General features: G+C 39.7%; 1 protein-coding gene across 2 annotated transcripts; it reads left to right on the forward strand.

Annotated features, from left to right (window-relative positions):
• Positions 1-2000: 2000 nt before the first annotated feature.
• Positions 2001-23593, forward strand: ICOS (inducible T cell costimulator). 2 transcript variants are annotated; one of them, XM_030325793.2, is made up of 5 exons: positions 2001-2126; positions 18064-18402; positions 19467-19573; positions 20533-20617; positions 22831-23593. In XM_030325793.2, exons 1-5 carry the CDS (start codon positions 2069-2071, stop codon positions 22869-22871), a joined length of 630 nt encoding a protein of 209 aa, XP_030181653.1. In that variant the 5' UTR covers positions 2001-2068; the 3' UTR covers positions 22872-23593. The 2 variants fall into 2 exon arrangements, with proteins under 2 accessions (XP_030181653.1, XP_030181654.1); XM_030325794.1 differs by lacking the exon at positions 2001-2126 and adding an exon at positions 5523-6091.
• The last annotated feature ends 1547 nt before the right edge of the window (positions 23594-25140 follow it).

Raw genomic sequence — 25140 nt, forward strand, 5'->3', positions numbered from 1 at the left:
ATCAGAGATTTAGGTGTGTCACTGTAGGATCAGCCTCGTACCTTACCCTTGGAATCCCTTGGGTCTGGCTGGGTATCCCTAGTTGCTCCTCTGTAGCACCAAACCTGGGTTCTGCTTCAAAGCCTGGACATTGGACTGAAATCTTGGTTGCCCTGACCTACTGACTTCAGCCTCTCACCTGGCTGTCACCTCTGCAGGCTGAGAGTGGATCCTGCCCCGTTACTCCCCAGAAACCCAGCCTGGATCCAGCATCTTGGAAGCTGATTCAGACTTCTGGATGGTTCAGCAGGCTGTGGCCTGGATGGCTCTACCTGCACTGGTTAAGAGTGAGGAGTCTGGAGCCAGACTCTCCGAATCCTAGCACTGCCACTTCCTACCTGACTTGTGCCGGTACTTTGTAACTCTGTGCCTCAGTTTTTCTCATCTGTAAAATGGCAGATTAGTAGTCCCCATCTCACAGAAGGATTAGGAGAATTAAATGAACTAATACACGTATAAAACATAATATAGGGGCGCCTGGGTGGCTCAGTTAGTTAAGCACCTAACTCTTGATTTCAGCTCAGGTCTTGATCTCATGGTTCGTGAAATCAAGCCCTGCATCAGGCTCTGCGCTGTTGGGATAGTCTCTTTCTCCCTCTGCCCCTTCCCCCTGCTTGTGCTTTCTCTCTCTCTCAAAATAAACAAACATTAAAAACACATAATATAGGGGCGCCTGGGTGGCGCAGTCGGTTAAGCGTCCGACTTCAGCCAGGTCACGATCTCGCGGTCCGTGAGTTCGAGCCCCGCGTCAGGCTCTGGACTGATGGCTCGGAGCCTGGAGCCTGTTTCCGATTCTGTGTCTCCCTCTCTCTCTGCCCCTCGCCCGTTCGTGCTCTGTCTCTCTCTGTCCCAAAAATAAATAAAAACATTGAAAAAAAAATTTTCAAAAAAAAACCCACATAATATAAACACACATACATAAATAATCCAGATTAATGTAATGTTAGCTATATTCTATGTTTTATACATATTACATCTGTATTATTTTACATTTAGTTTTGTACACGTTTTGTGTTAAGAGGAGTATTCCATATAAACACTTACATACATAAAAATCTCCTTATTTATATAATAATAATTGTTGTTGTTATTATCTGTTCTATCTCCCCACAGGGATGGAGAGACTATGGGTGGGCTTTTCAACTTTCTTGCTTTCATTTGGGGCTATCGATACAGAATTTCTGGTTTCTACAGATTGCTGTAATACGCAGAGCAGGGTTTAAGTTGGATTAACATGTGATCCATCATTTGGGGAATTACACTCTACAGTGAATGTGATATAAGTATTTGTCAGACCCTTCTGTCGCTCCTCTTCCAGATATATCTTCTATTTCAATTTCTGTAATAATTTCCTTTATTGTTTGTCGTGTTTCAAAGGCTTTCTATCTCTGGAGCAAATAACACAAGACAGAAAGGTGTCAAAAAATAGGCTATTTATCATGTGGCTATTTTCACATCCTGTTATCCCTAATAACTATTTAAAAAAAAATTTTTTTTAACGTTTATTTATTTTTGAGACAGAGAGAGACAGAGCATGAACAGGGGAGGGGCAGAGAGAGAGGGAGACACAGAATCCGAAACAGGCTCCAGGCTCTGAGCAGTCAGCACAGAGCCCGACGCGGGGCTCGAACTCACGGACTGCGGGATCACGACCTGAGCGGAAGTGGGACGCTTAACCGACCGAGCCACCCAGGCGCCCCGCCTAATAACTATTGATCAGTGGAGTAGGGTGGTTCTGAGAATAAGCATGGTCTCTGTCTCTGGTTTTATTGGAGCCAGGATGAGGGGAAAGTCTGTTCTCAAAATTATCAGCAATCCATGGATTAAGCTGAACCCCATAAGCAGTAATGCCTCTCAAATAGCCATTGACATCAATCGAGAGAGACACCTCCTTGCCTTGATGGTAAGTGTGACACTACATAAACCCTCACCAAACCCACTTCCTTTCCAGCAAATAGAAAACAGTTGAGAACATGAATTCACTGTCAGCTTTGAACACCGGGGAGGATTGTATCTGTTTCTGGCAAACATGAAGTTAGACCTCTGCTATTTCCTTCTCTTCTGCTTTCAAGTTGAAGTCCTAACAGGTAAGTGGCCCATTTAATATTTCTCACTAAGTTATGATTCAAATGAACATGAAGAGAAACCAAAGGTAGGAAAAGTCAGGCGCCAAATAGAAGGGGTTTCTGTTTGTTTTTTGTGTTTTTGTGTTGTGTTGTGTTGTTTTTGTTTTGAAAGCAGCAACAATTACAGAAGAGCCCCAAGCACTTGGGCTCAGGGTGTCTGTGGCGGTGCAGCTGCTGAGAGCGTGGAGTTTGTACCGCTTCCTTTGATACTGTGTTTTAAGATGAAGAAAAAGGTTTCATCCGACCATTAAAATTTTAAATTACCTGCTTGGAGTTACCTGTGAGTGGATCAAGTCGAAGAGTGGCTTACTGTTCTCAGAGAAACATGAAAGGCAAAATGACTTGTGTCAACTGAATGAAAATAAAATAGTCTTGGCATTTGGACTGGGAATTCTTTTTGAAGGAGAAAATAAAATGGAAGGGCTTTGAAAAAAAAAAAAAAAGGATTTTGATTTTCATCTTATCTGGGTGATCTTGTGTCAGATATGCCACAGGCTGCCACAGAGGTTTTATTTGACGCTAAGTGTCAGGGTCCCTCGAAAAGGCCAAGGAGTAGTGGATGATGTAAAAAGACTCCCTAGCCTCTGGAGACATTAAGGAAAAACAAGCGACCATTCTAAAGTCCTCAATTCTCTCTCTTAGATGGCATATGTCAGACTGTTCGAACGATTTAAATAATGCTACCCATAACTAAATTAATAAACGGGTTTCTGCTGCTTTTAACTTGGTACATTTTTGTAATACTTTTATCCTTCACTCTGATCCATGTTCTTGAGGTTGGCAAAAGCAAAGTGAAATTACATTAAGTTGGAAAGTTCTATTAACACTGAAAGTGAAGGCAGAAATTTAGTAGGTATAATCTTATCTAGCTAGACATAAATTTTGCAGTTGTACAAAGAAATAGATTTTACTTTTCTCTCCAAAAAACTAAAAAGCAAAAGCGGATTGGTCAAATGTTTCATCCTGTGGTAGTTCAAGGTGGCCCAAATGCTCTTAAGTAACGAGGACTGAGGAGTGAACAATCAGAGTCTACTTACAAGTTCCGAAGCCAGCTTGGGACTACTTGCTTGTTTTTAAGGCCTTTTCCACAACCCAGTGAAATCTTTTATTGAACAACAAATGAATAGCTTTGGAATGGATATTTATCCATTCATTCACTCACTCATCTATTCATTCATGCAGCATCAAGCACTTGCCAGGCAGGAGGTACTGTGCAAGCTGCTGTGTGAACAATGATGAGCAAACCCTCATCAGCCCCTGCTCTCATGACGCTAACTGAATGACTGAGACGTTAATCCAGTAATCCCATGAATTAGTGATCACTATAGCCAGAATTCAGAGGATGTCACAAAGAATCCTCTCTAGACTGAGTAGATATGGAGGTGGGGTTTGGAAGCGATATTCAAGTCTTTTCTGTGGACGTGGCACTTGAATTAAGATTGGAAGGGTAAGAATAAATGGGGAGGATCGTATGAGAGTGAGGAAGAAGATTCCATACCAGGAAAAGAAGAAGTGCAAGAGGAAATGAATTAAGGTCAGGAAACTGGAATAAGGTAGATGTGCCTGAAGGAGAGGGGTTTGGGAAGGTAGAAGATGATGCTGGAAAGGAGAGCAGAGAGCAGACCATTGAGACTATATGGGCCATTTAAAGAATTTTGGATTCTTTCCAAGAACATTGGCTCAAGTCACTGAAAGGGTTGTACTGCCCAAATGAACCCCAGTATGTTAAACCCACTTGGGCACTTAGAGTTGTTGATAATGTGCTTATTATCAGTCTGATACTTGAATTAATAATCGTGTTATTTCTATGGAAGGATGAATCGAGTTGTTAGACTAAGCTGGTAAAGAAATTGTGCTTCTAGAACGATGTTCGTTTTAAGCTCTAGTGGAATAATACCAGAATTCACTCTTACCACACAGAACACTATGCCATGTGACAAGCCATTTTTTGGTTTGACAGGCGGCAAAACAGGCGTGAATGACTAAATGGAGATTCTAAGTTGTTACCAGTCTCCACGTTCAAAATACCATCACGCTGCATATATCTAGCACCAAACGGTTCTTAAGAGCCTAAAAGAAGTATGCCAAGCACTCGCAGGTCTTTTCTTTTGGCATATTTTTAATCCTCCCAACTAAGTAGGCTCTCTCATCCCACAAAAAGGGGGAGTATTCTTATCTTCAGGTGATGTTTGAAGAATCTCAGACCAGGAAAGGCTGAGTGATTTGTTACATAGTAATTAGTGGCAGAACCAAGATTACAACACAAAATATACCTGACTCCAGATTTCACATTCTTTCCTCATTGTGTTGAGGTAGCAAGAGCTATAACAAATTTTAAAAGGAGAGAAATTCTCAGGTTTGCATTTGGTTGATGAGTTAATAGGTTGGAAACCTTGGTGATTTCTAGTCTTTAAAAAAATATTTTTTTAATATTTATTTTTGAGAGAGAGAGAAAGAGACAGAGAGAGAGACAGAGTACGAGCCAGGGAGGGGCAGAAAGAGAAGACGACACAGAATTCCAAACAGACTCCAGGCTCCAAGCTGTCAGCACAGAGCCTGACGTGGGGCTCGAACCCATGAACCGCAAGATCATGACCTGGGCCAAAGTTGGACGCTCCACCGACGGAACCACCCAGGTGCCCCAGTGATTTCTAGTCTTAACCATTGATCTCAGTGTAAAATTTAACAAAGTCATCATCTTGTGACTCCGGAGTAATAGGAAGCTCCTCGTTATAAAAGGGTCTGGAAAAAACGTGAACCTCTACCTGGGTTTGGAAGACCCTCTTTCTACACCTTATGAGCAGTGAGAACCATGTGGGTGAGCTTATGAATTCTGATTTCAGAAAGACCACTCTGAAAGCAGCGTGGATGCTGTACCTGAGTGGGAATGATGGACGTGAGACGGTGCCTAACAAATGTGCATGTCTCACAATGTGTTCTGGGAAGTGGCTGGGAGGATAACCCTCAGGTGCAAGTTGAGCCTTGCTGTTGATTCCAAGGCATCCAATCTGTGACCCCTGAATTCCATCACCTCAGGAAAAACAGCCCTTTGCTGCCTGCAGACGGGCTCCCCCCTGAGATTAGAGAGAAGCCTGCTGATCCGAGCTGACCTTCAGCCCCTCCCACAACCCCCTCAATAGTCATGTTGGAGTGTTAAAAACCCAGATTGTTGACTTTTTTCCCCATTGATGAATTCAGGCCATTCCCAGTCAGTGTGATGAGCCTGAAAATCTGATACACTTGATTTTATCCCTTCATTGTCGTGTTTATTTCTATTTCTTTTCCTTTGCTGTTGTATCCTTTTAACTAAGTTCCTTTTAACTTCCTTCTTTGCTTCTGTAATTTGGAAGGTTCACTACAGTTCTTAACTGAGTAGTCATTATGTTTAGAGCATCTTGAGTGCCTATTATTGGATTAAAATAATGACAATGGCCTTGCCTGATGTGCTGACTCCACACTCCCCATTGATCTGAGAACTCCTGAAGGTTCTTCCCGTCCCACTCTCACGCTGTCCAGTTAGCACAACCCCGCCCCAATCTTGGGCTTTGAAATAATAATTGCAGATCATTGCCAGGTTTCCTCTTACAGTATTTCTTGTCTGTTTTAAGGATCTCTTCTTCACACTTCCTTCACCTATTTTCAGTGCCAGCACCCCTCTTGCCATCTGCTCCTGTCTTGTGATCTCTGTTTTGATACAGTGATTAGAAGACTTCTATCATTTTCTGCAGATACCTCGAACTCTGTGAATTCCAGCACGGGTAAAGAAGGCTTTCTTTAACTCTGATGGGTGACCAATATCTTTTCTGGGAATAGGATTCCTGGACTGAAGTCTTTTCTCTGAATTCTCTGTGGATCCCCATCCACTGTCCGCTGGCTTCTAGGGTTACAGGTGAACAGTTCCATGCTACTCTGATTCTCGCTCATTTGTAAGTAACTTTAAAAAAATCTCTTGTATGCTATTTATTTCAATATTGGAATTCAGGAATTCTGCCAGGGCATGCCTAGCTCTGAGTATTTTCATTAATATCGCTTGGGACTGAGTGAGCCTTTTCAATCTGTAGACTTGAGGGTTTTGTTTTGTTTTTTTGTTTTTTTCTTTAATTTTCAGGGCTATTTTTCTCCCCATAGTTTAATCATATCTTTTTCTTTGTCTTTTTCTCTTCTTTCTAGGAATATCTATTATTCTCATGTACGATCTTGAGTGCCGTTTTTTCAGCCATAGTGAACACAGTGGCTTTCCTAATTTCTCATTGTTATTGGCAACCCCCTCAGATGAAGTGGAATAGCATAGTTTTTAAATAGATTTTTTTTTTATTTTTTTTTCAACGTTTTTTATTATTTTTGGGACAGAGAGAGACAGAGCATGAACGGGGGAGGGGCAGAGAGAGAGGGAGACACAGAATCGGAAACAGGCTCCAGGCTGCGAGCCATCAGCCCAGAGCCTGACGCGGGGCTCGAACTCACGGACCGCGAGATCGTGACCTGGCTGAAGTCGGACGCTTAACCGACTGCGCCACCCAGGCACCCCCGGAATAGCATAGTTTTTAAATTGCTAACAGCATATTCCCATTTCTTGGTAGAAACAGAATGTAGGTGTGTAGACAGGGCCTGATTCTCATTTTGGTTTTGCTCACCGTAAGGTGTATAAACTTGTTTGACTTAAAAAAAAAAATGGCCTCAATATTCACAGTTGTAAACTGAGCAAAACCCACAACTTATGCTCCCTTCCTAGCTTAAGGATAGGAAATTTCTATGTAAAAGGATTTATTAAACTTTGTAAATAAAAATCATCTGTGGCCTTTTAATACCCAAGGAAAGGGCCACATTTACTCATTAAAGGCTCATCTGTGCTATTGCTATTCTAATAAATTGAGTCCTTCAAATGGCACTTTTTGGTCATCCTAAGTAAAATAGGACCTTTGGCATTTGAAGACTTCTTATGAAAATTCAAAACTAGGGGCACCTGGGTGGCTCAGGCGGTTAAGCATCTGACTTTGGTTCAGGTCATGATCTTGCAGTTCGAGAGTTCAAGCCCCACATTGGGCTCTGTGTTGCCAGTTCAGAGCCCTCTGAGCCTGGAGCCTGCTTCTTTGTCTCCCACTCTCTTTGCCCCTCCCCTGTTCTCTCTCTCAAAATCTGAACATTAAAAAATTAAAAAAAAATTCAAAACTATATTTTGGAAAGTAGAACTTAAGTATTTAGAAAGTATACAACACAAATGAAAACTGTTAGTCAAAACATGATTTTTTTCATTGCTTTAGCCTGTAAGGTTGATCAAAACAGACCAAGATTTCCAAGTTTAAAGAGAGTCAGATGCTGGGGATATGGTCCTCCTCTGGGTCACGTATAACGTATTGATGCCTGTTTCTACTTTGCGTGAGGCAATGCTAAGAAAAATCGAGTTGACTCTAGGGACAGTGACAGACTCACGAAGTTTGGTTCTGTCAACCACTAGTTCTGATAGTAGCTTTTGTTTGTCGGAGCTGTGTTGACATAGGCATGGCACTTTCAACAAGCAATTAGAGATCATTTTAATATAGCTGTTTTGAATTTGAGAAATCAAACTTTTTACAGCCAACGTTTATATTTCCCTAGGACTCATCACCAAAATGTCCATTCATGGAAAACAACAACAAACAAACAAATCCTCTAGTTCACTCACAAGAAAAGTTGTGTTTATGTTGTACTATGTCTAAAACAAAAATATCACATTATTTCCTGTTTGTACCTGTTGAATGATAACGAAAGTTTGTATGTGTGAATCCATGTTTTTACATGTCTACAGGCAGAGAAGTTACAGAATAAAAGAATTTTGTCAGAGCAAAGAGCTAGACTTTGTTGCAGATTCAAATACACAGGGTAGCTCATAGCTTAACACGTGGTTGTTGAATGAGCATATCTAAAGAAATGCGTTCAGCACAAAGTAATTTTATATCTAAGAAATTATTTTATGTGTTTTTGGTATATGATAACTTTTTAAATCACAGAATACATATGTGGCATCAATGTAAATAGTACTTAAAGTACTTGGGATGATAATATACCCAATACATCTGGAAGGAAAAGAAATATCCAAACATAACTTGCCAATCAAGTTTAATGTTAAAAGCTTCTTTTTTTGTTTCTTTTTTTTTTTTTCCAGCAAGTCTCTTTAGCTTCTGGGCTTCGGGTTCTGTAGCATTAGGGGGTTGGACTAGGTTAGTGGATTGAGAGTCTCCTTAAGAATGCGGGCTCTGGTCTCAGATTGTCTAGGTTCATATTATGGTTCCACCACATACTGGCTCAATAACTTAGGGCCAGTGATTCAAGCCTCTGTTTCCTCAAAATATGAAAGTTTCCTTAAAATAGAAAATCCAACATAAAAGACTGTTATGAACATCAAATTATGTATTGCATGTAATGCATTTAACAGTATTCAAGAAACTCTCAATGCTTATAAATTGCTGTTGTATTATTATTTGGAAACTTTTGAAAGCTGAAATATTTATTTAACTTCCAGACCTATTAGGCTTCAGAGAGTTGGCCAGGTAGCATTCAGTTTGAGTCTTTGTCTTTGGACTGGGAAACAAGTATTCTCCAGTAAACAGAATCCCTTGCTCTGCTTTTCTCGTTCTTCTCCTCAGTCCATTGCAGGACATTTGCCAAACATGCTCAGCCTCCATGTTTTTCTATGCATTCATTTATTTTATTGAGCTTATAAAATGTTCTAGCTCCTTGGATGGTTTAGGTGACCATACTACAGTTCTTATCCTTGTGAAGCTCATGGTTAAATGAGGAAGACAGACAAAATAATTATGATCTAAGATGATATGCATTGTAAATACGTTGGTGTAAACAAAGTATTATTGAGAGCATAGAGATAGGTGTCTTTGTCTGGGGTCTCAGGGACCAATTTAAAATGGTTCTTAAAGAATGCATGGGGGTTTCTAAGAAGACAAAGAAGTACTGGGATATTCTAGTTTATGGGAATAGTTTAAGGATGTGAGAAGAATGGCCAAAAATTTAGTATAGGTGGACCATATATGGTCCACAGATTGTGAAAAGAGCTGGTGTCATGCTAAGAAAATGGATTTTTTACCTCATAAGTAACAATATAATAGAGACTTCAGGCTGGGGAGTGAAATGCTTTTTAGGAACACAAATTTGGAAGCAGCATGGAGGATGGATTTGGAAACGGAAAGACTGCTGCTGAGGCCAGTCAAGAAGCTTCCACAGAGGAGGGAAGACACAAAAATGCCTTGGATTGGCAACAGAAATAGAGAAAAGCAACTGAATTCAAGAGATATCCTTGAGCTAAAGTCAACGGGACTTAGTGGCCAATTGGATCAGGAGAACCAGAGAGAGGGAGGTATGAGGAAGGGGGTCAGACTAGTGACTCCCTTAAATGACAAGGTTTGGGTTTGGGAGTGAATATTGAGTTCAGGTTGGAAATGTTATTCTTGATCTATCAGAGGAAACCAGATAGAGATGTTGAAAGGAAACTGGTGATAAAGGACTGGAGCCAAGGGAAGGGGTGGCTGAGATAAAGGTGAGTGTTACTAGAGTAGAGAGGAGAGCTGGAGCCTTCAGTGTAACAAGCTCACCCAGCCAATGCCTTGTCTATGTGCCCAAAGGAGGGATGGGAAGTAATGTGGATATTCTTGGGTGCCAATAAAATTCTTTCTCCCTCCCCTTCTGTGTAAGAGACGTGGGCTCATTTAATCTCATGTAATTTCCCTGGTGGGGCAATTTTAAATCACTGACAATGAATTAACTAGGAAAGTAACTTGTTTGCAACTTAACTGTTACTTCATGAATATTGCGACAAAGCTTTATAGCATATTTGATATTCTTCTGTTTTTATGAAGAAAGTTTTTACCAGAAGAAAATCATTTTTCCATATTTTTCTTATTCTGTAATAGGATACACACTTTAGAGGACCGAGGGTTGTTTTATCCCCCCAACAAATTTCCTTGGAGAGTAAAAACAATACACATATTTGTGTGTGTGTGTGCGTGCGCATATACACACACACGCATGAGCTCTTTTGGCTTTTTGATTTTCTTCTCACTTCTTCACATCTTTTGTCTTTGTTAGGAAGTTAGATCAGATTGGGTTTATTTTGTTTATCCTCCCTACTCACTTCAATCACTTCTTTGGAGTATGGATGCCTTTGAATAGTAATGTAAGTATAGAAATGATGCATGTATAAAAATATGTAATCAGGATTCTAAAAGTTTTAGCCAGTAGACTCATAAAAAATGACAATACTTTAATTAAAGGTGAAAAAAAGTGGTAAATGCACATTTTTTTAAATGCCAACATTTCTTAGTAAAAGATAAAATGTAACAAATCCTAAATAAACGTTGCAGTTTTTAGGACTTCACCTCTTATGTCACACTCATGTGCCGTGCTAAGCTAAAGTTTATTGTTTGATTACAGAAAACATGTTTAATAAGCACTATCAATAATTGCATACTCAGGAGATCTTATCTTTCTATCGCTCTGAGACCTTTGTGGAGGTTTGTGGTTAGAAGTCTGAGTTAAGGAGAATGAAATAAAATTACTGTTTTGTCTCACACCCCCTGCAGTTGTGTGGGTTTTCTAAAGTGTTTTTGTCAAAAGATTTCAACAGGGGATAATACAACTGCTTACAAGGAGTCCTGGCAGGATGGGTTCCAGTAAGGCCATCTTATACTATAGAAATGGAATGGTTTAGATATTTAAAAAAAAAAAAAACAACAACGTACAAATAAACTCTTCTGAGCCACAGTACAATTCTCAGGAGAATGATCTTTTCTTCTGATTTTTTTTAACAACCTCCACAGTTCCCACGCCCAGGGGATACCAATGTTCTTATCCCTTAAATAACTTGAAAACCTAAAGAAATCACCTAATATAAAGACCGTGATTTTACTCTTGGAAACATTAGTCTACTGATGTCAAGAGTAAAGTTATAACAATCATAGTTAGCAGCAGTTAACAGGTTTGAACCTCTATTGGGAAGGTTGTACCCTTTAGACATGGTAGTCTATGTGATTAAGAAGACACAATACCTGTTCTCCAGAGTACTTATAATCCAGGAGTACTAACAAGTAAACAGATATGGTAGCAAAACAAAAACTAATACTTAATATTTAGATTTTAAGACCCATTACTCGGAGTCAAGAGGACATTATTTAAAACACAATAGAAATATGTATTAAGTGCTGAAAGATATAGCATGGTGTTTATCCTAAGTCACTAACATGCTGTAGTTATGAAACATCTGAGTGTATTAGAAGAATCATTGGTCCAGGGGCCCCTGTCTTGGCCATACATTGGGCAATTTTAAAGACTGTGCACTCTGGAGGATCTAAATAATCAACCAGGTTTAAACTTGTCCTCTCCTCTGTAGAGAATCATCAATCATCTAAACAAGTCTTTATGAACCTAGTAGATATTTAAAGAGAAAGAATCTGTTTCTTTAGAGCTCAGAGAGAATTTTCTTTAGAATCTGACATTCCATTTCAGGAGATACCCTTCATGCTTGATTATACATTTGCATGTACTTGCTTCTAGAAGAAAGACAACATGGCATAGCTAATCATGAGATCATGTTCCAGCAATGAGCTATGGAATCCTGAGCAAGATACTCACTTTTCTGCCCCAAGTCTAGCTTGATAAATGTAAATATAAAATGAAAGGCTTAACTGGATCATTTCTGAGAGCCTTTTGGTTCTTACATTGTATATTCTATTCATCGCCCCAGATTTATAACATCACCGAAATCTACATATTCATTAGTTCATCTCTGTGTCTAATAAATATTTATTATGACTTACTACATACTACAGATGCTATTGTAGATAGTTGGGATGGATTGGTGAAGGAGATCAACAAGGTACCTGATTTTAAATAGTGGGGTAAACCTGATGTAACAGTGGGGTAGCCAGACAATAAATAAGTAAATAAATAAACCAGATTATTTCAGGCAATGATGAATATTTTCTCTCAGTAATAGCACAGAAATGACTTGGGGGTGTACTTTGGATTGAGTGGTCAGTGGTCGCTAAAGAAGTAGTAGTTATGTGAAGACTGGAGAGAACATTCTAGATGAAAAACCAACAAATTCGAAGCCCAGGGGACCAGCTTCTTATATTTGAGGAATAGAAAGAAATGCTGTATGACTGCAGCGTAGTGAGTGACTGGTATAAAATGGTGTTGGAGAGCTATGTAGGTCATGCAGGTCATGGAAACTAGGCTGAGGAGTTGAATTTAATTCTAAGTGAGATTTATGTTTCATAAGCAGGGCAATGACACAATCTGTGAATGTTAGAAGATCATTCTGGCTTCCCTGAAGAGAATAGATGGTAAAAGGGCAGAAGTGAGAGCAGCAAGTTAGGAGACTCTTGCAGTCCTAAAGAGAGATGATATGGTTTGGCCCAGTTGAAGTTTAGATGCAGGAGCAGTGGATGGACTCAACCAGACATAAAACAGAAGTACAGGAAGTTAGGCCTTCTTCCCGTAGACAGACTTTAACATGATCCTGTAAGCTCAGTCTGTAGTGATCACTGTCTCGCTTCATGTGGTTGCCTGCTTCCATTACCCGTCCCTTGGTTGTTGCTAGTGGCACTTCAACCGTAGATTAAACCCAGAATCTTTTCTGCACCCAAGAAGTTGTATTCCCTGTGGACAAATAATCTAACCTGTCTGGGTCTTCAGAAAGAATTGGACTTGTATAATTTCTAAGTTTACCAGGTCTAATTGTTTATGATGCTGAGTGGGGGTTGAACCATGTTACAAGAAACACAAATGTGAAGGAGAAGGTGTTTTGGGGAGTCTGAAACACGGACAGACCGTGTCTATGAGAACTTAGATGGAGATGATATGTTAGGGAGGAAGGTGAGGAACTTATCAAAGACTGTGGGAAGGGAGATTTTGGAAGATGATTTTATAAGAAGTGGTATGTAAAAAAAAAAGTAAGCTGAGATAAAGGAAGAAAGAACAGAAGAAAGATTGGTGAGGGGAACTCTCACAATTTTTAACTTCTGGTACAGCAGAGGAACTGATCAAACAGATCTGACACTCAACCAAAATGAACACTGGCTATAAAAATTGGTGTTATGACACCAGCACTCCCAGTTGAATATTAGATCTGGAGATGAGAAGATCCAGGAAGGGTGAAGAAAAGATTCTAGTTGTTTCTGCAGTTATAAGAAACCAATACATTCTGATTTTCCTTAAATTATCTGCCTACCCGCTAAATGCTTTAGCCATGGTAATAGGAATGATCTCCTTTTGATAGTGTTTTTTCACATGTCTCCAAAGGCTAAAGAGCATTTTTAATCAGGTACTGAAGCATATCTGTTCTACAAGTGCCAAAGTAATTATGAAGCACTTGATTAAATGTCATACCTGCTTCTTTTAATTGAAAACATTCAAATTGCAGACTTAGAGTTGTCAAATGGTTTTCCAGATGAAAAGCTTAAGCATTGGTTACGTAGAAACATAAGTCAGGCTTCTTATCACTATCTTTAATAATAAAAAGCCCACCTAGATTAAATATGATTAAGTGAACAAGTCAGAGTGCCCAGCAGAAATGACACTTTGGAATCCCCAGCTACTCCTCTGATGTCAATGGCACACATCCTTGGCATTATCACTCAAGAAAAACTTAGGTAGTCTTCTTAGCCCTACCTAAACACTTTCACAGGCAAGGAAGATAGTCTCATTCAATTTATTTCTCCTGACCCCCCTGGAATATCCCAGTAAGATTCTGGAACAGAGAAGACTATTGGAACAACAACAAAGTAATAGCCTATCTTGCAATCTTCTTTGGATAGGTTTTGATGCTGGATCCCTAGTGAGCAAGTGTTGGAAAGAACTTGAAGATGTTTTGGTACTTCCTTATTTCACAGATGAAGAGACCAAAGTCAGAGGGGTACCAGAGTCACAGACTTGCTATGGCAAGGCCAGAATTTTCCTCTCATTTCCTTGGGAATCACTGCGTTGCATCTTCCACTACTCTGCACTGCTGATCATTACCTTTCATCTTGTGTTGGGTTGTGGGTCATAGTGTGGGCATGGGGCAGAGAAGAGAAGCTTATGACAAAACACCTTCAGAAATACAAGATAGGGCATCTATGTCTATGTGTTTACATGGTGGCCACAGACACTTTGGCCCCAAGATCTCTGTGGTTTACTTGCTGCCATTCTAAAGTCCTGGGAAAATTTGCTCTGGACATTTTAAAAAAATTTTTTAAATATTTAGTTTTGAGAGAGAGAGGGAGAGGGGAGAAGGGAGGGGGGAGGGACGGAGGGAGGGAGAGAGAGAGAGAGAGAGAGAGAATGAATGAGCAGGCGAGGGGCAGAGAGAGGGAGACACAGAATCCAAAGTAGGTCCCAGGCTCCGAGCTGTCAGCACAGAGCCCGACATGGGGCTCAAACTTGCAAACCGTGAGATCATGATCTGAGCCAAAGTTGGATGCTTAAATAACTGAGCCACCCCCCTCCCCCTTCCCCCGCCGGTGCCCTGGACATTTCTAAAGAAACTGAGAACCAGCCCACTGATTTTATTCTCTGCAGGAGAATACAGAGCCCTAAACATCAGAGCAATAGTCATGCAGCATAATTTATTTTCACATAAATAAGTCCCCAAGAAAATATCTTTCATTTTAATCTAATGTAGACTGCATATATATCCATGCTATCAGTTGTTTCCTTTTGCCTTTTGCTTACATTGTTTCCTCTATTTTTAAAATGAAGACAAGCATTATTTTCCTTCTGTATAGTTACAAATTTTTGTTCTAGAACAAGACATCTATACAGAAGACTGAACATCAGTGCACAATAATTATAAAGCATACTACCTTGCCTGCATAATCACCACATCTCAAGAAATAAAACACTGTCAACACACAGAAGCCTTTCTACCCCCTGGGTTTTGCTTCCTGATCCAACATTTCCTTCCCTTTATGTAAAACCATTAGACTGAACTTTGTGATATCCATTTAGGTTATATTTTCTATTTAAAATTTTCTAAGTGTTTGCTTATTTTTGAGAGAGAGAGACAGAGACGGAAACAGAGCATGAGCAGGGGAGGGGCAGAGAGAGAGGGAGACACAGAATCCGAAGCAGGCTCCAGGCTCTGAGTTGTCAGCACAGAGCCCTACACGGGGCTCGAACTCACGAACCAGGAGATTATGACGTGAGCAGAAGTTGGACACTTAACTGACTGAGCCACCCTGGCTCCCTGTTTCTATTTTCTTAGTCATTAGGCAAGAAATCACAACATGCATACTTCACTTACCAAAGTTTCTCATTATACATACCTTTACTATTTCACTTTGTTTTTTATTGTTGATGTTGAGACATCACCTGCCAGTCTAATAGTTCCTTCTCTGAAGGTAAAGTGTCTCTTTTCTATGGCTGCTTTTAGGATTTGCATTACGATGTATCTAGATGTGCACATTAAAAAAAAAAAATCTGCTAGGGATTTGTTGGGATTCTTGAATCTGGATGATGACTGCACTTCAAATAATTTTTCTAACCTAATTTTCTAGTTCATCAATTCTCTCTTTAGCTCTAATATGCTTTGAAAATATCCATGGAATTTTTAATCATAGTCTGGATTTTGCCAGTTTTATTTGATTATTTTTCAAATTAGGTTTTTTGTTTGTTTCTTTTAGTTTCCTTTGCTTTGCAGAGGTTATTAGAAGTTTGTCTTTTACTGCCTTAAATGCAGTAAGCCCCGTTGTTTGTTTTGGGATCTGACAATTCAAATATAGGACTTTAAGGGGGCTTTGTTTCTGTAGTCCATTGTTTGTTTTGTTTCCTTGCATGTCTGATTAATTTTTTTTGGTGTGCTTGTCATTGTTTTTAAATATTATTTGTGGATAGGATTTGAGGCCTACAATGTAAATCTTTCTTCCTAGAATAGTTGCATTTTTACTCTCAGTAGCCTAAGGGTAATAATGATCCAAAATGACCCTGAACAAAATTCAAGGATTTAGGTTTTCTGGACCATTGAAGTGATTTGAGCTGGTTTCCTTCTGGTTTAACCGGAGTCCAAGAAGGGAACCGTTTGAGATCCCAACTTACTGAGGAGAGGATGGCCTTCTAGGTTTCTCACTTTGAAGACTCTGGGAGTTGAGGCATGAAAACAAAAATTTGAACCTGGGAGAACAGCAAACACTCAGAGTAAAAGCAACTTCTAAACTCTGCTCATCTCTCTGAGTTCTGGTTCTTCAGATTTAACCCACCAATTTCTTCTCTTTGCTAAACCTTCTTAAGCCTTTTAATAATATTTTTTAGACCTTTTGTTCAGCAATTTTGGTTGTTTGGGTGTGGGAATTTGTTGGAATCTGGGTGGTCATAACCAAAACACTAGAACACTTAGGCATATTTTCACAGTCAAATCTCCAAGTTGAAAACCTATCCCCTTGTAATATGGAATCTAAATTAAAGAGATCTAAATTAAAGCCTGTAGATATTAAGAAAAATAAGTAACTGTGCTAAATCTTAAATAAAATTAGGGCAATTAGTGCAAGCAGAGTTGTGGCAGGTGAACCAACCTGCATCATGTTTAGTCATATCATAAATTAAAGTTCTTTCAGAAAGCAACATGGCAATACGTAGTGCCATAACATGTTTAAACAGTTTGACTAGGTCATAAAAGCAAAGTGCTAAAAATCACCCTAATATTCAACACTGGAATGCTTTAACAAATTATATATTAACATTATGTCCTAATATACAGTCATTAAAAAGGATGACTGTGACAACTATGTAAGAAATGGAACTTTTATGATATATCATTAAGTGACAATAGCAGAACACAAAGAAATATGTCTATAAAACAAGTGTATATCTGGAAGATAGAGGAGAAATATACACAGATAGTATGTCTATTTCACAATAGGGCTGGACAACTTTTTTTCCTTCAACTTTCTTTTTTTACTTGCTATATTCTCTTTAAGAATAAAGACAGATTTCAAAACTTAAGCAAAAAACTTTCATGCTAATAATTTTCCCAATTTTAGTGAGAAACTTTCGTATAAAAAAAAAGGAAAAAGGAACAGAAGAGAACAGTTACTTATAACCCAGTAACTCAGAATCTGCAACCAGACTAAAACCATTTTGGCTCCTTCCTTGTGTGACCTCTGTGTAGCTTTCAAAAATACCCTTGGCTTCCTAGAAAGCTTAAAATGTATTGGGAAAAAAAAAAAAGAAAAAGAAATTGACAAAAATCTGGTGCCTTACCATTGTCATCAGACCTTGATTCAATTCTCAATGGATCATGTTCAGAGAAGACACATTTCTATCATTTGAAAATGATTCATCTGTTGTTTTACTCTCTGACAGGAGGGTATAGTGTAAATATATATTTATATATAATTGTTCATTTTTTAGTTTAAGCTATTTTTCACTTTTTAAAGTTTTTTTGTAAGTTACATCATTCCCCAAATTTCATCCCAAATCTTCCTTTGTTTGACAAAGTGCTAATCCTCCTTCAATTTCAATTTTAAAAATCAAAAGGGCATTATTTGATTCTATAAACAAAATTAGAACCCAACCCCCCACCTTTATTTGAACAGTACTCCCTTCCTAGCATTAATTCAGATGTTTTACTACATATTTGTTTATCATCTGTCTCCAATATAAAAGCATAATCAGATAATATGGTGCCTGCCCTGTATAAATATATTATTTAATATATTACATATTATATGTTCATATGTAACAAGCAAATTTCTGGTCAGGTTATTTTCGAGGGCAGAGTTTTATTTGTTGTCCTGTTCTTCTTTTGGTTGTGAAATTCTTTCATTTTGGTGCAATAGAGGTGACTTTATGAAAAGAGATAAATTTTGTGCTCAACTAATAGAGTAACATCTTCATAAAATGTCACTTTTGCTTTGTTTTCTTCCTTTTTATCCAGGAGAAACCAATGATTCTGCCAAGTCCGAGATGTTTACCTTTCACGATGGAGGCATACAAATTTCATGCAAATTCAGTGAGATTGCCTTGCAATTTAAAATGAAGTTGCTAAAAGGGACGGAAGTACTCTGTGATCTCACTAAGACAAAAGAAAGTGGTAACACGGTGTCCATTAAGAATCTGAAATTCTGTCAAACTCAGTTATTCAATGACAGTGTCTCCTTTTTCCTGTATAATTTGGACAATTCTCATGCCAGCTATTACACCTGCGAACTGTCAATTTTTGATCCTCCTCCTTTTCAGAAGAAGAATATTAGCAGAGAATATTTGAATATTTATGGTAAGACACGGTTTTCATCTTTCAGACTTAAGAGTACATTCCCATTTAACAGCTTTTCTCACTAATGAAAACAACTAAGCAAATGACTACTTTTTAAAGTTTATTTATTTATTTTATTTTGAGAGAGAGAGAGAAAGAATCCTAAGGAGGCTCCACACTGTCAGTGCAGAGCCTGACATGGGGCTCGAACTCACGAACTGTGAGATCATGACCTGAGTGAGCCAAAACCAAGAGTTGGATGTTTAACCCACTGAGCCACTCAGGTGCCCCTAAGCAAATAAGTATCGTTTGTGGAGCTCATTTTGGTGCAATTGATGGCAATAATTTATCATAAAAATATGCAAGGGATAATTTATTATTATTAATAATTAGTATTAATCAGTAATATGCAATTTGATCACGTAGACTATTGAGGAAGAAATAGGTTACGTTGGGGCGCCTGGATGGCTCAGTCGGTTAAGTGTTTGACTCTTGATTTCGGCTCAGGTCATGATCTCATAGTCCACCTTTTAGAGATTCTCTCTCTCCCTCTTCTGCCCCTCCTCCTCCCACTCTCTTTCTCCCTCTCCAAAAAACAAAAAAGAAAAGAAAAAAATAGGTCATGTTGTCTTTAAAACGCATAGGCCATTAAAAATCAGGAAAAAATTTAAGACAATTACCCAAATCTGTGGCCTAATGGCCATTGGCTCTAGTCATGTAAAACTTAAGGTTTTGGTTAGTGCTGGTTTTGTGGAATCAAGTGAGGGGATTGAAAGCCATAGTTTTATACCATTACTTTTCCTACTTAGTCTTCTACAAAAATATAGACAGAAAAAGTCCTTCCTAGTAACCACATTTGTAATCATTTATGTGCATAGAATCTTTCAGGTTTTAGTTTTTAAATGCTTGCTATAATACTGAGATGGTGTTATATACTGTGCATTGGATTCCATGATTGTAATGAAGGCAAACTGCGTTTGATTAAATCACTTTTTTGAATTTGGTAAAAGAACTTGTGATTCGGCACCCAAAAAGGAGATTTGTTTCTCACAGTTTTTCCTTAACATGTATCCTTTCCAATCCAGAATCACAGATTTGCTGCCAGCTGAAGTTCTGGTTACCCATAGGGTGTTCAGCTTTTGTTGTAGTCTACATTTTTGGATGCGTATTTCTTTGTTGGCTTACAAAAAAGGTGAGCAATGTCTCTATTTTTCTCACCTCTGCTTTCCTGAAGAATATCAGTAGTTATTTACTCAAAGCACCTACTGTTCTTGCCAGAGTGATTTGATTAACAGACATTTTCTTTTCCATAAGATAGGTCTACTAACTACTAACTTGGAACAGAAGCTTATTCTATAGCTGCTTCATTCTAAAAAAGGATTTGAGGGCTTATGGAAAGAGCTGTTATTATTATTATTCCAAAAAGATAAGGGAATTGGGGCCAAGAAAACATAAAAAGTCAGGACGAAGATTGAAACATAAAAATAGATGCTTCTGACTTCTGAGAATCATTAAATATGGGCTGCAAATTTGATTCTAAGCTTCCAGAGTCAGGACAAAGATGAAACAGTTTCGTTTCACTCAACTTGTCAGTTAAACAATCAGTGAGAAAGTCTTATAAGGTGTCAGTCTTAGCTGAGAAGTGAATGGCCAACTTCTTTCCATGGCTAAGTTGTTAGGACTGTTTTTGAAGAAGACCATAGAAAAACTAGGAAGAGAATTCAACAATGACAAAACAATCTCTCTGTGCTGGGGGGTGTTATTTCCAGTCTTTCATAATATAGGTTCTCAATGAGAGAACTTACACCATTCTGCATTTTACACAGGTATCAGTGGCCAGACCATGGGTGTATCTGTGCCAGAATGGAATTCAAAAAGAGAGATAAAGAATAGAGTGAGATAGGGCTCACTATCTACAAAAGAAGGGAACAATAAAAACAAAAATGAGGGAGGAAATTCAGCAGAAGGGTCTTTTTATTTAAAGCCCTTTTCATATTGGTCTCCTACTTAGCTGGAAGTCAGGAGCCTACACCACATGCTAACGCTTTTGTCGCATATCACTTCAACCAAGAATAGAAAACAGTGAAAAAAGACCAGGGATGGAGATGAGGAAGAGCAGCTGACAAACCATGTTTCTGACTTCTCTTTCAGAAGTATCGATCCAGTGGGCATGACCCTAACAGTGAATACATGTTTATGGCAGCAGTGAACACAGCCAAGAAACCTGGCCTCACAGGTATGGCTCCATCTGGGGGTTTGGGTAGAGCAGAGTGTTCTTCACATTATGCTTGGAATTTTGATTTTTTATTTTATTTATTTTTAAAGTTTATTTATTTTGACAGAGACGGAGAGAGAGAGAGCAAGTGAGCATGTGTATGAACACAAATAGGGGAGGGGCAGAGAGAATCGCAAGCAGGCTCTGCACTGTCAGCTCAGAGCCTGACGCGGGGCTCCATCCCATAGAACTATGAGATCATGACCTGAGCTGAAATCCAAGAGTCAGGTGCTCAACTGACTGAGCCACCCATGTGCCCTTAATTTCTTATTTTAAAGGAAGGCCAAATGTCTCTCTGGCCTCATTTTAGTCTTTTCTGTGGAAATTTGAATTTTTCACTTCAAGTTTATCCTTTTCTGCAGTACACTGCAGACAAACAATGTATTTGTAAACCACTATTAAAAAATAAACGAGCAAAGGATCCATAAAACCACTATTGTATCACTGCAGTTTTCTAATTGGTATTTCAAAAGCTAGCATGATTCTAGGTCTTCCTTGGTAAAAAGTTCTCTAATTCACCTGATAAGCAGTTATTAGAGATCAGTGAGGTACAAATTGCTGAGTAAGGAGCTGTGGGAGATGCAGGGGTATATGAAGGGTTTTGGACAGAGATTTGGAAGAGAGATCTGGGCTGGTGCTACCAGGGGAAGGAGGAGGAGCTGGTGAGGCTCTTGCTATTCTGGTGGAAAGAAGGTGGAGGGAGAGAGGGCCCGGATGGCTGCACAAGGCCAGTTAGGTGCGACCTTTGACTTTTCCCATTCAGAGCGAACATTGTCAGTTTGAGGTTCATCAAGCTGAGGAGCATCTAGAAAGTTTGAAGCATCCCTTGTGCAAAATTTGTAAGTCTTATGCCTTTGAGGTTGCGACGAGAGGACATATGTGATGAGACAGAAGGCCCCGAAGTTCTGCCACCATTCAGTGGTAAAGGACTTGTATAAAAAGGATGCAAATAGCACCTGTAATCATGGAATTAAAGCATGGGAAGGGATCTAAATGCTCCTTCAGTCTATCTCCTCATTTTTTGGATGAGAGAAGTTGATGCCCAGAATGTTCAGTGACTCTTTTGGTTCCCTAGAGATTTCCCACCATAGCTTTGTCACTAACAAAGAGCATGCATTTCATTACTTGCCTATTAAAAAAATCTTTTCTTTTAATGCCTGTGCTTGTTATAATGTGTCTGTTTTAGTTTGGATCCCTGAAAAAGCAGACCCCGAGACAGAGACTTGGGTAGAAGTAGTTTATTTAGAAGGTGACCCCAGGGAAAACGGGTGAGGGAGCAGGGAGAGTAAGACAGGCAAGAAGGAAAAGCAAATGGAGATTGCATTACTGAGATCTCAGCTGGAGGCCACAGAATCTCTGAGGAGTGTACAGGTGTCTCCCAGAATTGTTCTTCTGAAGGATGGCAAGTGGGGTATTTATCCAGTGGATCCCATCCCCACTGGGTTGGAGTTGCCTGTAGGGTCCACGAACTTTCTCTCCTCCATCCTGGAGCCATGCTCTATGCTTGGCTCCCAAGTCTACAGAGAAATCCCTGAGACAGAAAGCAGAGTAATGCATGGTGGGCCTCTTGTGCTAGAATGGACAGCATGTACAGAAGTGTCTACCCCGGCTGTGGCTGGGATCAGAGTCGGGCTATTTCACATCCCACCTACGAACTGTAATCACTGAAAACGGCCATAGTGTAAGCTTCTTGAAGGTAGGTGGGTCTCTCCTCTGTATTCTGAAAGCAATATGCATACACAAGTTCAAGCAGAGCATGTCTCAGCACCTCTGTCAAGTATTTATTGCATGATTATGTAAGTAGTACCAGGCCAAGTGATCTGTGTTGGGTAGAGAGAGGGGAGACTCAAGCAAGTCCTGGTCTTCAGTCTGTAATGTCATTGGGAGAGCTGATGTGTTTACATAGAAGGTAGAATCATACGATAGTGTCAAAAGTCCTCAGTTGTGAAGTCGAGAGTTCAGGTCATGTTTATTACAGGAGTTAAGAGGAGGCTGGGTAAAACTTCACGGCAAATATGGAGCTGGTGCTGAGTCTTGAAGCATAGAGTTTGGATGGGGTGTGTGTGTGTGTGTGTGCGCATGTGTGTGTACAAGAGTCAGATGAAAGGGACAAACTTGTTGAAGGGAATTGGAACAGAGTGCCTTTAAAAATGTTGTGCTACATTTTGTTATAGGTGTGACTCATAATTTGGAACTTTGTGGCACCCAGGCATGAACCACGTGGGCCAGGTCCCCTCTGACTTGAAGCGCAAGATTCCCACGTCCCCTGGACAACAGAGAGTCAGACTTGATTTGAGTACATGCATCTTCTGCTGGTGTTCTGTTCAATCTGGACTAGTGACTATCGGTCAACAGGGGTTTTAAAAGGCTGCTTCGGTACTGTTGGGTTATCAAAAACACCCTCTTGCAACTAGTTTTACAGAAAGCCCAGCTCGTGTGTGCTCAACAAATAGACCTCACTGGGATGGAATTCCTATCTTTATATCTGCTTCTAGCAATGCACCAGCCAGGAGAACAAACACATCTCCAGATATTTTTAAAAGATGCCATGGGTACCGAATCTGCAAAGCAAATGGGCCGCCAACGGCCAGTATCTCTCTGCACTTCACCTATAGACTACCTCTTCTTCCTCTAGGGCTGAGCATTCCTTTTTAGCCACACAGTAGGGGAAGGTGCTTCAAAATTATAGCTATTTTATTTCTGAGGTATCAACATGTAATTGTACTATTATAATAGGTTAGTACACAGTACTCTTTTCCAACATCTGAACCCCAGTCCTCTATTCCCAAGAGTTTAGATGCCTTCTTCTGCCTTCAGTTTTCCTTTTTAAAATACTCTACATGACTACTTGACAGGCATTCTGTTAAAAAACAATTTTTTGTAATGTTTATTCACTCTTGAGAGAAAAAGAGCATGAGCGTGGAGGGGCAGAGAGAGAGGGAGACACAGAATCTGAAGCAGGCGCTAAGCTCTGTGTTGTCAGCACAGAGCCCTACACAGGGCTGGAACTCACAGACCGTGAGATCATGACCTGAGCCAAAGTCGGCGCTTAACTGACTGAGCCACCCAGGTGCTCCGACAGACATTCTTGAGTAGGGAGCTTTATCTACATTTTCCCCCTCTGCTGCTCAATAAAACACATATTATATATATTTAATTGTAGCCCAATGAATATAATTTGCCTATATTTTCCCTACAAGAATATTTTTGTTCCAGAAAGACCTCTTATTTTCCCAAATTCAGTTAAAATGATTTACTTTGTTGACTTGTTTCTACCACATTAGTGGTAGAAAACATTGCCTAGAATCAGAAGTGACTTTATTGTATGAGTCTGTTTTCTATCATTATCTATGTTTTCATGGTGCTATTAATTCCAAGCGAGGCTGTTTCTATAGGTCATCTTAAAATTGCAAACAAACAAACCCACAAAACCGTCTTTCACTGCCCAACATTGTCCCGGGGGGTAGAGCCAATGATCCATTTAGTGGAAAGCGGTAGTTCCTGGAGGTCACTGACAGACTATAACCCAGATGACCTCCTGGCTTGACAGGTTGAAATGGCCCCATCAGCCTGGGGCAGCCGTCCAGACCTGGGTGAAATTGCAAGGCTCGAGAGACTCCTGTGAGCCAAGGACAACCAGCTGCTCTTGCCCCCCAGAAGCTGACGTCACCCTGGGGACCATGGTGAATCTGCCTACATTTGTACCTCCAGGGTCTTGGGAGGAGGCACAGATGTGCCAGGGAACATCAGCAGGATTCCTTCTCCTAGAAACTGGCCCTGGCCCTTCTAGATAGTCTTCCTTTGAATGCAATTTGGCTGGAAAGATTCTTAAATACATATAATATGTGATTGGTCTTAGCTGGAATATTTTCTCTGCTTCCTGTTTGCATGCCCAATGCTTCTGAAGCAGCCAATGTATGTGCAACAACATTTTTAACCTTAGGTAAAGTTGGGCTATTCAGTAGTTTTAAAATTGGTAGGTGCCTGTGTCTAGGTTACTTTAAAAGTGAGACCAGATATGTCATTACGCATACTTATATTCTTGTAAGCGTGCGTAATGATGGATACGTACAGTACAGTACTGCATTTGTAATTTGAATCAAGTTTGGTGGTGTTTTTCCAGCTGACTTGGACAACCTTGTTGGCTCTGCAGAGCTGTTCCCTGAGTTGTTTGCAGATTTGGGGGTGGGGGGTTGGCGTGGGGAGTACAGCCTTCATGGGGGTCCACCTGGCCTGGTTTCCATACTGTGCTCTAAAGCATCCTCATCCTCAGCACTGGACATTTCAAAGTGGATTATCAAATGATACAATTTCTATGAAATAAAGACTTGTTTTAAGAGGAGCTACTCATGAAATAGAGTTTAGCAGTAGTAGGAAATTAAGGAATAAACATTTGATATTCAGCAACTGAAAATACTCAGTGTTTTCTTGGGGGAAGGAAACGGTTCCCTTAGGTGTAGCTAGCACTTGCAAATTTGACCTTA

This window comes from Lynx canadensis, chromosome C1, assembly GCF_007474595.2.
Source record: "Lynx canadensis isolate LIC74 chromosome C1, mLynCan4.pri.v2, whole genome shotgun sequence".
NCBI classification, from domain to species: Eukaryota; Metazoa; Chordata; class Mammalia; order Carnivora; family Felidae; genus Lynx; species Lynx canadensis.

Excerpts from the sequence above, each read along its gene's own strand:
- ICOS (XM_030325793.2), top strand. The coding sequence starts at position 2,069 with ATGAAGTTAGACCTCTGCTATTTCCTTCTCTTCTGCTTTCAAGTTGAA. Across the intron at positions 2,127-18,063 it reads TCAAGTTGAAGTCCTAACAG|GAGAAACCAATGATTCTGCC; the intron begins GTAAGTGGCCCA and ends CTTTTTATCCAG. Across the intron at positions 20,618-22,830 it reads CAAGAAACCTGGCCTCACAG|GTGTGACTCATAATTTGGAA; the intron begins GTATGGCTCCAT and ends ATTTTGTTATAG.